The sequence below is a fragment of the Chroicocephalus ridibundus genome, chromosome 6 (assembly GCF_963924245.1).
Source record: "Chroicocephalus ridibundus chromosome 6, bChrRid1.1, whole genome shotgun sequence".
NCBI classification, from domain to species: domain Eukaryota; kingdom Metazoa; phylum Chordata; class Aves; order Charadriiformes; family Laridae; genus Chroicocephalus; species Chroicocephalus ridibundus.
Genome location: NC_086289.1, coordinates 56,803,847 through 56,820,836, shown reverse-complemented (window position 1 = coordinate 56,820,836; position 16,990 = coordinate 56,803,847). Strand labels below are relative to the sequence as shown.

The 16,990-nt window shown below is 42.3% G+C and overlaps 1 protein-coding gene across 1 annotated transcript in view; it reads right to left on the bottom strand.

Moving 5' to 3' along the window:
• Positions 1 to 16,990, bottom strand: part of ARHGEF4 (Rho guanine nucleotide exchange factor 4) — a 220,061-nt gene that overhangs the window by 175,856 nt on the left and 27,215 nt on the right. Inside the window, exon 3 of the mRNA XM_063337393.1 lies at positions 11,709 to 11,789. Coding sequence (XP_063193463.1) covers positions 11,709 to 11,789 — 81 coding nt within the window. The remainder of the gene's footprint in view (positions 1 to 11,708; positions 11,790 to 16,990) is intronic.

Here is a 16,990-nt window from a genome sequence, read left to right as displayed (position 1 = left end):
AAAGAGAACCTGCGGCCTCAATTAATTGGTGTTATGATATGTGCAAACACCTAAAAGATCTCCCTTCCCCCTTTATCCTATGTCTAATGAAGAAGTCCCTGACAGTAACTTTGATTTGTGAATCTATAAAAGGCTTTCTGATGCCCAAAATTTTGCATTTTCTAGAACATCACCCTACTGGCAATAGCCTGTTTTTTTCATAGCTAACCTTTCACAGTTTTACTCCCTCCCCTTAAAAACAAACAATGGGTTCCTAGCAGTTCGCTACTACCAAGTCTGTTTTCAGAGTAGGGAGTTTATCACTTAACATAAACTTCACTTGCAAAACTGCGGTGATCATTTTTTCAGTGTATGATCCCAAGGTTTCATTTGGTCAATGAGGATTTATTCTCTTTGGTACAGGCATAGAGTTGTTAATGTTCAAGTGCCCCAAACCAGCCACTGTTGACATTTTTCTTACTGATACACTATCTAAATCAACATGCCTTTTCTGCTTTGTAAAGAACAGCAGCAAAAACTGTCGCTGACTCATAGGACAAAACATCCATTTTGCCTTTTGCCACCATAGTGAAAAATCACTGTTTAAACTGACACTGCCTTCAGCAGATCAGGCACTTTGGGGTGCCTGAACCAAAACCATCTATCTAGGTACCAAAAGTTAGGTTACCAATAGTTAGGTACCAAAATCTTGTAGAGCACTGAAACAAGCATTCTCTAAAGGCAGACAAGTGGCATTGAAACTCCACTGCTGTACTAGTGGAAGACTTTTCTTCCCATGATTACCGCTATTTGACTACTTCATGTAGACTACATTCACTTGGGTTTGTTTAACCTAGTTGGGTATTACATGGATTGTATCATGTTGGCTTCTAAACCAACTCAATATTAGAAAATATGTTGATGTCATTCCAGCTTTATGGCTGCAAAGGTCAAACATGAGAAGTCTCGTGTGCATAGTGCATAGGTTAAAGTGAGGACGGGGACTGGACCCATCTTCTTGCCTCTTCTGAGACCATTGTATGCTTCTGTAAGACTCCTCCAAGGCACAACAATTTTGCCCTATGTTGTCTTCCCCTTAGAGTACAAAGGCTAGAGATTTCATTGGTTTCATGCCAGTAAAGACATAACCATCCTCAATTAAAAAAGGCACTGAGTTAGTGGAACCTTAATTTATATCCCCAGACTTTCATATTTTGAAATACTGCAATTTCAAACAAAAAGCTCCAACAATGGAGACTTTAAGCTGTCGCCCTGACCTGGGCACTAAGGGACATGCTGCAGGCAGCTATCACTAACTGCCTGAGCAAGATGACTGAAGTGACCAAACAGGTATTCTAATTTCTGAATGATCATGTTAGACACTTTCATCTCCGGTGTAATTGCTTATTTGCCCTAAGGCAGTTCATTTGATTACCATTATCATTAAAATAGACCTCTTGATGCAGCCTAACATGTTGGTTCAAGTACCCTTCAAATCCTTCTGAATTTCCCTCCTGTAATCAAAGTATTTAAGTTTTCTGTCTTCATAAAAGGTAAGAGATTCTGGGCTTATAATGGGAAACTGCACCTTTGGGAGCCGAGATAGGTATTTCTGTGCTTTACCACAGCCTCAGCTCTCAGCTGGGTAAACATTTGTGCTGCTAAGTCAGAAATCTCAGTGCACCAACACTGGCCACCTTTGCCCAACAAAATCCCATTACTGCCAGACATCAGCATACAGCAACTAAGTTAGAACTTCTCAGGCTATGCTTTACGTGACAGGATAGTTTAAGAGTTGGTTTTAATTTGAGCTTCTAACGAAAAATAGTAAAGAAAATCTGAGCAGCAAAAGCCATGGATCAAATCCTGAGAGGAATGTGGTCAGTAATGGCACCAGCATTGATTTCTGCCAAAGCATTTGCTCGTGCTGCCACAAGGAGAAGAAATGTTACTGCTGTCACCACACACTCAGCCCCCTACCCACAGGCAGATGAAGATATTTTTACTCCTGTTTGACACCTACATTCAAGACATTCAAGACTGAGGCCAGACTGTGAGACACAGCAGCTTTTCTACGAATCTTGCAAGGTTAATTCAGAGCCGGTTAGATCACCAAAGTTCTCTTCTAAACCAGAGGCATGGGTAACACAGTACTAGATGCTGGGTAGCCTACTCCAATAGGGAGCTCTTGCTATGGGTTTAGAAAATATCTTATTCCCGTTTGTTTAAAAGTCCCCTGCAGTAAAGAGCTAAAAACCAACTCAGTAATAGTTGCTTTTGACCCTAATAAAGCCAGTGAAATTGATTGCAAACAGAATTTCTAGAAAGAATTTACTGGGTCTAGAGAAAGTCCCAAGTGGGAGAACTGAGGTCCCAAACTAGAATTGTGCCCTCAAATATGCTCAGTACAGCTCAAATAAATGGAAACTTGAATGCGGTGCAGAAGTGGGCTTCTGTGATTTTTTTCCTGTGCCTGGGTAGAAGTCCTGGTGGTAGTAAGCTAGTTAGAAGCAGCATGACTGGCTTCTCCACCTGTTATTCTCCACAATCTCTGGGCCAGGTAGATAGCAGAGGGGTGCTATCACACACAGATGATGAATGACAGGGTGTAATGAAGTAGAGTTCCGCTATTTTTATTCTTAAAAGTTATTCAGAAGCTCATAACAATTGTCTCAAAGCTATAGCCATTATCTCAGATTGAAGTCTACTGTTAAAACCTCCTCTGCGTGGTTGGAAATATTACTGTGGTGCAAATGAGAATCCAAGCCATCACTCTCAGTGTACCCGACACTGGACATAAAATCCATTTTCATGTCTTTGCATCAGCCCCAGCTACACAGAAAGTGGTGGCACGCCCAGCAAGGTGAGACGTAGTGGTACCAGAAGTGCTAACGATACAATGTCAAGCCATTAGGTGCATGGATGGGAAGAGACATAAACTAACACTAGGTATTATCAGTCTGATGGAAGGCTGAAAATTAAAACAGCCAGTAACAAGGCCATTAAAAGATTGCTTCCAGGTCAAAGTCCTTGTCCTACTTTGAGGGCCTGACTCTACTAGAACCAATCAATGCAGGCCTCTGGGGAGACAAGGAATAAGACAATACTCTTTAATTAGGTGATAGGTCCTGGTTAGGACAATGATACTATTTCAAGGGCTCATTACATTCAGATTTCTAATTCAGAAGGTTTAATGCGTGTGGCAGAGGCAGAGTACTTTACAGAGACGCTTGTCTGTAGGAAAAGCTCTTTGGAAACCATCCTAGGAATAGACAATGCACACACAACAGAGAAATTCCCACAAACTGCTGTCTGCCTCTCTGATGAGATCCCACAGCTGATCACTGGGGAGCAAGAAAGTCTAAAGCCTTCTTCCCAAGCAGGTGACATCATGAGGTTAGTTATTTGAGATGGGGCCGGTTCTTCAGTCAAGAACTACTTCAAAACTGAGAAAAAACCAAAGTACTTGTACTCTTGGTACAATTATTCCTTTGATTAACATATAAATGCTGTTCTTGTTAACCAACATGTTTTCAATCAAGGTGTTGTTAGCAATAGTAGGCTTTCACTTCTAGCACAAGTAATTAGATTGTGCATAAATAGACAATAGCTACACAATACACAATAGATTGTATAGCCATAGACAAAGTATGCTATTATTGTCATATATTGCTACACTTCGCAGTGGAAAATATTAAAAGCCTTTGAACGTGTAAGCACACAGTCCAAAGTGTTGTGTATACAGGCATAAGAAAAAATATTCCTCTGCATTTTTAATACAGAATGATGACCAACTTGCTTTCCTGCTTCCTGCCTTGTTGATCTGGCAGCACTCCTTCCTCCAGGTATACATTTCCTATACCCTCTTCAACATCCGTTCACTGTGTCTGCCCTCTTGCATGTGTTTCCCCTGCAGTATTGTATCATCTATATGATTTTCTGGGTTTTCTCGTTTTCACTTCACCATGTTAGATTTAGCTCTTTTGAGTAAGTAATTTTTTCACAAATACCTTTAAAATCTTGTCTTGCAATCAGTTTGTTCTATAGGAGAGAACTCAACAGTTTGTTCTATTGACAGAGAATCCAAGTGATACGTGTTCAAGTTCCCTGCTTCTAGTTTTCACCCTAGCACAGAATTAGCTCGATGTTTGAGAACTGGGCACACCCCACCTCTTAGCTGCATGTTTGTTGGTTGGCTTACCCACTGCTGGAAAACCCAGGTGTTGCTCAGCCTCTACCAATAGCTCTTTTCCTGGAAACTCCCCAGACACAAACTGTCCAATAAAGGTGAGAAAGTATCAGATTAAAATAAGAAAGTATGCATCTCTTTCCTCACATGGCATGGTACTTGGCAACAGTTAAAGACACATAGTTACTAGCATTACTTCCTTCCAGCAACTTACCACCAGTTATTAATGCAAGCCATGACCTGGTATTTGAGTTATACTACAGATGGCAAATAGAAACACCTCGGTGGGCAGGTGTTAAAAGCCCCCAAAATCACACTAACTTGAGTATTTTGGAACCCTGAACTCATCAAGCAGGAGAACAGTCTCAAGCAACCCTAACTAGTTCATGTCACAGAACTGTAATGCACCCTGTTCAGTGCAAATGACTGAGACAGGAGAAAGGAAGATTACATCTCCAACAACAGAAGCTGCTGCAGGCTTGAACTGCAACAGGCAGCAAGAAGGGAGGGTGAAGTTCACAGACTACCAGCCTAGCGTGCTCCCGTAGCCATCATTTCCTCAGTTCTGAATTCAAGATTAAATTAATGAATTTGTGAAACAAAAATAAAGCTCTATTAATGGATTAAGCTGAACAACCGCAGTTACAGCTGCAGAACTGATACTGCACTAGCCCATCTGTTGGGATCTCTGGCTCAGGCACCAAAACCTCATGCTATTTATCTTTGAGCTGTTCCAAGTCAGTGTCATATATCTAATACGTGTTCCAAGGATTAGCTGTGTGCGTATTGACTCTGCAGCTGGTATCTATTAAATGAATACCTAAGAATTCAACCCTAGCCACTGATCAGTACCACAAGACTTGCAATGTATTTCTTAATGGGGGACATAACTTGTCCTGGAGGTGCATCTCAACTGTCGATTTTCAGCTTGCTGTGCCCTAAAGCATTTGTCCATCCCCTGGAGTAATATGGCCGGGGACTGCAGAAGTCCATGTTGCACTTGGGAGTACTGAGAGAGTTGGGGGTGTTCAGTCTGGAGAAAAGGCGGCTCCCAGGAGACCTTATAGTGGCCTACCCGTATCTTAAGGGGGCCTACAAGAAAGCTGGGGAGGGACTTTTTAGGATGTCAGGTAATGCTAGGACTAGAGGGAATGGATTATAACTAGAGATGGGACGATTCAGATTGGACGTTAGGAAGAAGTTCTTCACCATGAGGGTGGTGAGACACTGGAACAGGTTGCCCAGAGAGGTGGTGGAAGCCCCATCCCTGGAAGTTTTTAAGGCCAGGCTGGACCGGGCTCTGAGCAACCTGATCCAGTGGGAGATGTTGCTGCCCATGGCAGGGGGGTTGGAACTGGATGATCTTGAAGGTCCCTTCCAACCCTAACAATTCTATGATTCTATTAATAAGCAACGCATGTGTGGAATGGAAAGAGACTAACTGTAACCATATAAATGCTGCTAATCTTTCATTCCACCAGGAATTTTACTCTTCCTCTACTTCCTCTCTGGGACATTGTTAGATGAATCTTAGAAAACTAAGCAGATCTGTTAAAAAGGTACCAAATCAAATACTCAGGCCTCTACTCAGCCTTTATAATACTGGCATGCTTTGTATACCGGTATAGTTGTACTATTTATGAGGCTATACTGGTGCTGCAACAATAATGAAGATGAGACTACAGGCACTTCAGCACAACCTGTACAAATCCACTGGGAAACTCAGGATGGTATCAGACAGCTGCATTTCCATGGCTGTTATTTATTCCAGGTAGGATAAACCTACCATATAGAACCAATCTCTGTTGTAGCTGCAATGCATGTGGGCCCTTTGAATGATCTCTGCAAAAGGCACAGCTTGGGGATATTGATCTGGTTGTACACAGCTCTGGTTTTCAAGGTGGCTAAGAAAAGCCTGGGCACATACAAATCAAAACAAGCTGAGAGCTGTTGCTGTGTGACAGCTAGCCCTGTGGAAGCAACAGACAACTGGCCCAGGTGATTCTGAGACCTCATAGCAACTTTCCATGATGAGAAATGGAAAATCTGAGAAAAGCTGACAGTGAGATAAAAGTAAAATAGTTACGACATCTCCAAAGAGGAAAAGTGGATCTGGATGATCTAAGCAATGGGGAAAGTTAGAGATGCAGAGCATTATACACTTGAATGAACTCACGTTCACCAGGCTGTTCTGTCTACACATCCCAAAACACCCAGACACGAATGCCAGTAAAAAATGCATGATGAGACTCTCTGGCTAAACACCCCAAACAGCAGCACTTTGTTAGAAAAAAAGCTGAAGATCTGGCAAATCTACGTTCTAAAATGGGCCAAGTGTAGAAGATTCATTGCGTTTTATTTTTGCCAAACACTGCTATTGAATGTTTTAGATCCCTTTGAAAACCCAAGGCACAAGGAAAAGAAATTCAAACATGTTATCCCATGAAGAATAGTTTAAAAATGTTATTACAGTAATGGGCCAAATTCTACACAGTGTGTTTTTAAGACAACGTGAATATTTTGGCTTGTGTTTGCCTATGCACTGACACAGTGCTATGTACTGGCAAGTTCAAGCTTGCACACACCCATCTGTAAGTACTAAGCCTGCTTTGATCATTACTTCTGCTCCTGTCCACTGCAATGGATGCCTATCTTGCAGAAGTAACCTGCAAAAATCACTTTCCAATTGGCAGTAAAAGCAGGAAAGATGGAGATAAGGGAGAATGCTGCTCAGAAAAGTGCAGTTCAGGCAAGAAATGAAATGTTTCAAACTGGGAAGATGTCACTGCATCCCAATCTTTATGTTGTTTGTGTATGTGTCGTATTAGTAGTTGGACTGCAAGCCAGCTTGATTGTCTGTGATTTAGCAGTAAATCAAGGCAGGACACAAAGCTTTCTTCTGAGTCATTAAGGGTTTGCTACTAGCTTAATAGCCTGCCAGATGCTCCCTTTGGCTCACCACAAAACCAGTTCTTTCCTACAAGAATGATACAGACTAAAAAAGGTTCCAAGGAAACACTCGTGTGGTTGCAGAAATAAAATGAGAAGACCAGGTTTTCTCAGGCTCTCAGCTATACACCAAACCATGCTGGAAACAGACTCCACTGACTTACAGGGTATGTCATTCTTTATGCCCTTTCAGTCCTTGCTGTTTAATCACTGGGCTTCAAATCACATGTACTAAAGCTCAGGTGAGTCACCAACATCAAGAAAAACAAGATTAAGCCTGTCATATCCCATCTGCTCCATGCACACGAAACCAGTTGCACAGCTCCAGGACAGTGAAAGCCGTAGAGCGTCATGGAAAGAAGCCAACTTCCTTTTTGCCATATTCTCCATTTGCCATCTTTCCTTTCATGCAAATTAATGTTAACAGTATTTTCTTGCTATTTATTTTCTCACCCGAGCGATGTGCTTTTTTTTAGGAAAATCTCACCCCAACAATCTTTTTACAAATAGAAGTTCACTTTAGTTTACACTTCCTAGGACAGTGTTGATACACGAGGAAAGCAGCATGCTGCTTCATGTCTTGATGACACTATGCCAGCTATTAAAAGAATAATACCCAAAACTCTTCTACCAACCATTGTGCTGAACTGCTGAAAATAAAGGCTTTCATACATTTGACCTAAGTCATTCAAGATGAAACGAATTCTAGATACTTCCATTTTGAACTGGGAAAACTGATTCTGATTTGCAAATTGACCAGGGTCATACAGCCACCTAGAAAAACATCTGTGTCCTCTAACTGTCTCATTAAATCAAATACCTTCCAATCATCTAATGTTAGGAGCCATTCCTCAATTAAACAAATCCATTATAGTTGTGGACAACTCTTCCCTTACTCTAAATCTGGTATTTCATTTGAAATCTTCAGGCAACTACATCTCCACTGAGATGATATCTCCAAGTAAGTTACTCAGTATACCTAGTTTCTAATGAAAGCAACATTAGAGCAGCAATAAAGCTGTCTGTATTACACATTCCTATACCTTAATCATTTTTATGTCAGGAACCACAGCACAGCTTTTTATAAGGCTTTTTATTCTCCTACCAGTAGTTCAAAGCACACACGAGAAAGGTTTGGTTCCATTTTAACTCCATGTGAGGCTTATCTTAAGTAATAGCACTAGTGCTTCTACTTCCAGGGATCCCAGGTTTTGTAGGTAATATCCACTTGAACAACAACTAGGAAAATGAAGATTGAAAAACAATCTAACTTCCTCCATAACCTTTTCTATATCGCATACGTCTATGGGGCACATCTCATCCTTGAGCTATTGCTGAAGACCATGCCTTCCATTTCCTGCAAATCAATGAAGGGGATACGAGGACATCAGATATGGTTTCAGCAAACATAAGTTTTCATATAAAGTTCCACTGACAATCAGCATTATCCCAGGAAAATGTGCTTGCCTGGGGAGCCCTAAATATAAATGAAAGCGTAGTTTCCATACGAATCCTAACTTTGGTAAACCATAAATATCCACGGTGGGTTTGAGTTAATACCCATTCTCTTTTTTGTGAGGACTTTGTAGAGACTGTAAATATCAGACAAAATTTTCAAACAGGAGGACTAAAGACAGGCTTTTAAATCTATATTAAGCAGCAGATCATCTCAACTGTCATTTCACAGTTCACTTTTAGGACGCCTATTTTCAAACAGGAGTCAGGAGTCATAAAATGTTTGGGATTTGAAGTACGATGTGCAGCTCTCCCCAGGAACAGTCTCCTACTCCACTCTTGAGATGTCAGAATTACCAAATATTTCTTTTGAGCTCAAGGGATTCTCAATGCTGTTTGCAAGATCTGAACTTGCTTATAAGTCAGCACCTTCCTGATCAGGTAAAGAAAGTGAGCTGAAGCTGTTCAGCTTCTGAAACAGAGGCCCTCATCTTCCCAAACACTTGCTATACCTCTCCAATGGGAAAGGATCATCAGCTCCCATGTTAAAAGCAAACATAAATTACTTCATTATGTGAAAAACCCCACACTTTTAAGACTTTTTATAAGTAGGCAACTCACTTTCAGCTGGAAGCCTTCTGTAACTGGTTTCGCATACACACAAGCTTGTTTTACTGCTTAATTTCCCAGGGAGTAAGCAGAAACTTTTAATATCCAAGATGTTTGAAGAATGGTATTCTTTCAGACAGGAACTCTATGAAACCAGTTCTACCATTCTGTCTTTTCAAAGGTAAGTATGTACAGGGTGTTGTCTGATGTTCTTGTTAGGAGAACACAGGGAAGGGGATACATTTATGCGTCTACAGCACGAAATTCTAGAGTTTGGCAGAATATTTCACATGTATTAAACTGACAGAGAAAATTGCATGCTGTTAAAATTTCACTCAAATGAAGAGACTGCATATTAATCACTTTAAATTGGTGCTTGCTAGAAAAGGACATTAGCTGGGAAACAGGCCACTGACAGCAGTGCCAGCAAGCTTTCCTCTTAACCTTACTTAGAATTAAATGAATAGGTTTATTTTTCATTTTTAATTGTGCTCTAAATTGGGCTTCTTCTCAACTTAAGCCTCCCTCCAAGACTCCCACACAGAACCACACACAAGTACAGAGACAGCCCTTTGACTTGCTCCTCCCTAAACAGAGCAATTTGCCTTACACATGTCACTTTATATATGTCAGATTTAGCTATAGAGGAAACATTTGCAAGAAGTGATGTGTGAACTCCTCCATGGGCAGGCTTGGGAAGGAAGGAAACCTGGCAGAAAGGAGTTTTCACTGGCCAGATGTTTTTAAAGTCCCGCTTGCATCACCACTTTCTTTGCCATTTTGTTTGCTGCAACGTTCATTTATTTCGAATTAGAAGAAGAATACATAAGATGTTCTTTTATGTCTCTCTCATAGCTAGGAAGCTTGGTTCCAGTTTATATGCCACATTTTTGGCAGCAGATAGACAAAAGCCAGATTAGAGGAAGTAGGTAAGATACACATATGGAAACTGAGGTACTTTATGACTTTAGGAAGAATGGAGATGTAATAAATAAGAAACAGACAAGAAGCAAAATGGGAGACACTAGACCAAGCTTTTAAGAAGAGCAATTATGTGAAAAGACAGAGCAGAGACAAGCTGTATCATAGCTGTTGCACCTCCCTTCCACCTCCACAGTCCTAACAACTAAAGAGTAATGTTCTCTTTTGATCTTTCTCATTTCAGCTGATCCTTTATTATACCATGTAGAGTAGAAAAGTTTCAATGGGAAGACACAAGAACAATCTTACCGCAAAACAGTCCAACACATGGTTAAGCTATGAGGGACAAGAAAACTCTTCCAAAGAGTAAGAAACATGGGTTTTAAACCTCAGATGGAGGAAAGAAATAAAAGGTAAGTGTCCTGGGCCCTGACTGAATGTTCTAACTACTGAGCTACTGTATAGAAAGTGAAACCAACCATCGCCTGCCTAGTCTTTCACTGTATGCAAAGCCCAAATCCATAAAAATATTCACCAGATAGAGCACCTCAGGTAAGATGACAGAAGAATGTCTAGTTTATGAATTCCACTATATACTGGGGAACTGGAGAACTGCAGCTGCACAGTAACTGAGCAGAAGTTCTGAGGATTTATATCTTGGACTCAGGTATTTATTTCTACCTAAGACTTCTCTGGATATATCATTTGACTTATACGCTCCCAATTCCTTAGCTTTTCCCCAAGGATAACTGTGCCTCCCTGAATTGCTATGATGGAACAGCAAAGACAAAGAATGCAAGGTATTCAGATCCTATGACAGTGGAGGCACACGAATTATATAGAAAGGTGTGAGGGCTCTGAGAGCATTATTAACCTTCATAAAACAGGTCTACATAATACCAGGAAAATTAATGAAATGAACTAGTAAAACTAGCATGAATCAGGGCTGCAGCTACAACCTCTGAGACATTGACTTACCCCAGATCAACTCCATTTAATATGAAAAAGGAATCAGTTCTGGAAACTCACAGTTTGACAGAATCAAACAATAGTTAACTCCCCATAGCTCATAATTATGCAAAAAAATTACACTGCTGCTTTGAACTTTTGAGCTGTAGTTATTGTACATATGTGGGACACAATCCTAGGAAGGTCTGAACACCTTTAGGTTGCATTGTCTTCAAATGAATCATTAAAATACATTCTGTTATACTGTATATGATATTTAGTGTACTGCTATATAATTAAAAATCTACCATAATACATAAGAGGAATGAGTGAACTTACAATTGTATACTTGTTATTTTCAGAGCTTGATAGAATGATTATGCTACAAAATTAGCTTTTCATTAAAGGATGTTCCTGAAATTTCTTTAAAGAGCTGTAAGGACCACAAACTGGCACCTGCTATGGACCATGTTGAAATAGGTTTTTCTGCATGTTTTCTTGTGATGCTCAAATATTCCCACTTAAAGAAGCCAGAATTTGTATTAAACTGGTAGAACACAGACAATTAGTTCCAGTCGCTGCAGATATAAAGAGCCCTTCTGACTATACCATGAATGAAAACATGTTCCCAACTCAAATAGGAGAAGTGACTCTGCACCTGGATGTGGAGCTGCCTCTTTTCAGAAGTACTCTCTTCTTTTTCTCCAGCAGTCCTTTTTACAGCACTTCCTTGGCACTCCTATGCAGAGATATAGGAAGGAAGAAAAAAAAAAAATCAATTTGACCTTTAGGGAATAAGGAGACATCAGTACTATTGCTTTCAGTTCTCCTGCCCACAGGGAAAAAAAAAAAGCTTTCTTGAGTTAAGACAGAACTATGCATATAAAATAGGGTTAAAGGAACATCACTCTGGTTGCAAAATCAAACTCTCAAACATTAAGAATCATCAGAATTAAGATTACTTGTGTGACACTAAAGCAGTTCCCTCGTGTATTCGAGTACAGCCTTTAATTACATAACATAAAGGGTTTTTCATGTTTCATGCAACACAGGAATGGACAATACTCACTTAATACTTGGCTTTATCATCATTGTTCAGGGTTCAAAGAAGAGGGAAGAAGCAACTGCATTAGGCACCAAAATGTCTCCACAGCCTTGAATGCTAGGGAGGAATGAGCACATGCTGGTGGGGAAAAGGAGCACAGCCCATGCTCCCCTGCCAGCAGCCAGCCGCTGCATAAGCTGTGGCTTCATTTGGGTACCACTATAGATTTTCAGGAGATGTTTCTGCTGTTTATAGCTCTGGCAACTCACACTTCTTCACTAATGCAGGCACTCTTCTGCATGCCTTAGAGGTTAACTGGTCCTTCTCTTATCTTCTTATGCTTCCACTCTTCCCATATCCCATCTCTCCTCTACCTGTAGTCATCTGGAGATAAAGTTGCTGCCCACTGTCTTCCACGTTTGTCCTATCATCAGACACCAGCCACACACAAACCAAGAAGGATCGGGGGTACGTAAATGTGAAGTTCCCAGTCAAAACCTGAGAAGGTGGCAACAAGTACCAGAATGCCTTAAGCTTTGAGAGTACAAACCTCCTCTCAGTTCAATGCAAAGTCTTAATGAAAACTTTGAAAATAATGTCAAACATTCAGGTTTGACATGAGTGACATCTCTGGAGGGAGAGGAACTGGTCATAAGTAAAGTTTTGCTATCTTTATGGGAGATGAATACAGTGGGTGGAGTTTGTTTATCATCTGGCCAAAGAAGACAGTCTCAGTGTCTGGTCTATCATGGAAAATTACTTCTGTGAGCATCTGAAGAGGGTGGAGGTCATGCATTTGGGTTCCCATCCTTCAGGCTTGGACTGTGGAGGTGTCTCCCATGGTGTGTTTATGCAATATGATTGCTTATAACATTAAACATGAAAACCTTAAAATAATATTTCAAATGCAAGCATCCTCAGGTTCCATTTCTCTGAAGTCCCATTTATTTACACAGAAATTAGTGCTATTAGTGCAGTAGAGACTTCACTGACTTCAGCTGAATTCAGACTCAACATGAGATAGAGGGGCACATCTCTCTCTGCAGAGAAAGTAACAGTATGCATAAAAGGGAAAGTAAGTGAAAGAAACTGTGAAACACCAAAGATGAAAAGCAAGAAACACATCAGACTGAGCTTAGTCATTACGGGGTGGTCAGAACTGCCACTTGTCTGTATTTGACAAACACTGAAAGTCTTGTCTCTGTCTTCAGTGATTATCTGAAACTTGTAACACTAAAAGCACATATCACGACCACAGGGAGCGTGGGATATGCCAGCACAGATGGGGCCCAAGTCTGGTAGCTAATTTCCTACTGCACTCCTCTTTTATCACAAGGAAAGGCAAAATAAGTATTTAGCACAAGTAGTTTTCTTCATTCCCTATAGTCTTCATGTACGGCTACACCAGGAAGCAGTTGTTGCTTATTTTTACTTGTGATCCTACAATAGCTTTTCGCCATAGCCTTTTTATGTCTAGACACCAAAGTGGCTTCATACCATTCATAAAGGGCGGAGATGCAGGGCTGAGCTCTCTGTAAATAGCTGCCAGCTTCCTCTGCTCTTCCCACCTTAGACTGCAGAAAGCATGCCAGATCTGCAATGAACGGAGCTCAGGGATAAACTGATTGCAAATACATCTTTCTGACGCATTATTGGATTTTTTAAAGCTTAGTCTTTTGCTAATTCAGGAACACAAATAGCTAATTGTACTGTGTGTAGCTCAGATTAAGGCTGAGGATGGATCTTGTGTGCAACTGGGAAAGAACACTGCCTTTGCTTTTTTTGTGGGAAGCATTCCCTAAGCGCAACACCACTGGAGATGACTGAAGGGGATTGCATCTGGTTAGGGAGGAAATTACAACCATAATAATTAGCATCAAATTAGCTTCTGTCTCATCTTGAGCCAGGCAAGCCCATCACACTCCTTTTACCAGCTGCCCTCTGGTGGAAGAAAGTTCTGCAGAACAGGCCCAGGCAGGAAAACCCTGGTGCTGTGCAGAGGCCAGGTGAGGCCCACAGGTGGCTTCCACATTTCTGCTTCACTTCACTGGAAAGTCAGGCTTTGGTTATGGATGGGCCACTTCTGAGTTAAGCCAGGAGAGCACAAATTAGGAGGAACAAACCCTGAGCAGATGTCCTCTGCCCAGGGGCAGGAGACCTTTGCTAGGCCAAGCTAGAGTGGTTGACACTCCTTTGGCAACAGCACCTCTCTTTATGTGGTCACTTCGTTTCTGACAAGCGGGTAGACAGCACTTGCTGTACTTATGTCCAAGACTGCTAAAACTTTGATCAGAATCATGTTTGCAAAGCTTTAAAGTAAGGTCTCCATGTTAATCAGAAAGGGGTTCTCTAGTTGCAATTATTATTACTATTAAATTTAATTCTTCTTACTGCCTTCTCTCTGAGTTTGGCTACATGCTGATATTATTTCATCTTCAGAGAGACCAATGAAATCTTTAATTGGGCAGCTCCGTGCTTGGTGCTCCAAGCTTGAGCCACTCACCAGTCCACCCCCATCCCCTCTGCACAGATGATGGTGATGGGAAGACCACAGAAGCTCGATCCAGAGTAGAGGAAGCGACAAAACACATGATGGAAACCCTGCCCAGGGGCATGCCAGGTCTGCAGGCAAAAGGCACAGCCATGCAAGGCAAAGGGATGGATGTTCAGGACAGAGTGAGGACAGGTAACCAAGCAATAGGCTCAAACTCAACACAGAAACAATTAAGGCAAGACATCAAGAAAAATTTCCTAGTTATAAGGTCAATCAGACCTTGTATCAGACCAGAGAATGATCTTCTCCAGGAATTGCTGGAATCACCATTGCTGAAGTGGTGCTGTGTCTGAAGGGAATGGCTTGGCACTGGCAGAGGGGCTGGGCTGGATGGGGCAGTAAGTCTTTTTGTCTCCACATTTTATGGTTCTACAAATTTTCACTCCATTAGAAACAGGAGAGAGAAAACAAACAAAAATAAATTAAGAGCAAGGTCAAGCAAGACCAAGAGGGAAAAAAACAGCAGCAGGGCGACAGCTCAAATGGCACTTCACATGGCAGGAGGAATCACAGACTCACTGTGGTGGGAAGGGATCCTTAAGTCCAGCCCCCTGCTCCAAGCAGGGCTGGTTGGAGCAGGCTGCCCAGCATGACATCCCACTGGAACCAGCAGCCTCCCAGGGTGCACCCAGCCAGAGCAGCCCTTTGGCAGGGTCAGCTCTCCTCCTCCACCTCCCTGGAGGTCCGCACCCCGCATGAGCTCCCCCTCTGGGGAAACACCTAAGAGGCTGGTGGGAATTAAGTGCCTTGTTTCGGCTGCTGCAAAGCAGAGGGAAAAAAATGCATCACTTACTGTTGGCCTGCCTCAGCACGTGGCTTCAGTCTTGGTTATCTAACTGCTGTAGATAGGAGAGCACTGTAAGCCTCTGGGCATGGGAATGGTCTCAGGTGCTCAGTGGGAAGCTACCACCTCAGTGTCCCACTGTGGTGCCAGAGGTGCTGTGCTCCTGGAGAAACTGCTGGGGCTGAGATTTGGACCAGGTTTTGGTGCCTGTGGCCCCATGGGCCACGCTTGGCTTTGTAGCAGCAGGGGAAGAGGCTTGGGCCAGAGTTTTACCCAGGGAGTGAGATTTGTGCCTGTCAACATGATTCCACGTCCAGTCTTCCTCCTGCTTAGCCAAGCCACAGGCTGTTGGAGGAATATTGTATGTCTTCCAACTTAGGTGCATCTTAGAAATGGGTAGTTACGTTGTGCACGTTTACCAGGGGATAGAAGGACTACCAGAATAAAGAGGCAGGTGAGTGTTTAGTTTTGGAGAGGGAGGGCACAGTTTGCACTGGTGTCACCAGTCGTCAGCAGTGCACAGCTCCTGTCCTGCATCCTGATGGTGCCAGTCCCCCTGCACCACCACAAAGCCCTAAACTGTTCTGGGAACTGGTGCCCTATGCCCACTTAGGTATCTTCACCAGAAAGATATAAAAGCAGCACCATGTCTCCTCCATTTATGAACAGTATTGAGCCACTTTGGTGGCTCCATAAAAAGCCTATGCTGAAAAACTATTGTAGGATCACAAGTAAAAAAAGCAACACAGACCCCATGTGTTCCCACAGTCCCATACCACCAGATGGGTAGAACCACACAAAGCTGCGAGGTCAGGCAGCGCTTGGGGAGTGGGAAAGGGAGTGCGAGGTGTGGGTTGCAGTAACCTCTGTATTCTTGGCCACTTTCCAGCCACTTCCCACCACACACATTTATGTGCATGATTAGTGTTCTTGCAGTCTTTGAATGCAGGCCAGATAACGAGTTCAAAACTCTTCATTAAAACATAATCTCTTCCTTGACTCCCTCAATCACACATACACACACATCCCTGGGCTACTGGATTGCCTTTCCTGCCCAGAGAGCGCTAATAACACTTTCCCAGAGCCAATTCCCCTTGTAAGGAACTACTTGTGTCACATATGTGTTTGGGATCAATAGGGACACTCTCTGCACTTGGCCTAATTAGCTCTAATGGAGGCAGAGAACAAAATCCAAACCATGTGTTTGGGCCCTCCTCTGAACTGAATACAAGCAGTTTCACACTGACCTGCTAGCCCTTCCACCCAAAAGCACTGGTGCTTAACAGTCTCTGGATCTTTAACAGTTCCCTGGGTCCTTCCACACAGCCCTCACCAAGCACGTGAAGCCTGGCTGGGGCTGTGGGTAGGGCTTTGTTTTCTTTCCCAATGGTTTTACAGGCTGCCTTTCTTCCTTCCCCTGCATTTGGGGGCACTGGGCATCCCTGGGGTTGTGAGTGGCTTGGGAGTTTCAATGAGAGAGGTTTATTGTAGAGATAAAAGAATCCTGTCTGAATCATCATCACAGACTCTGATGATGATTTTCAGCAGTATTTCTTC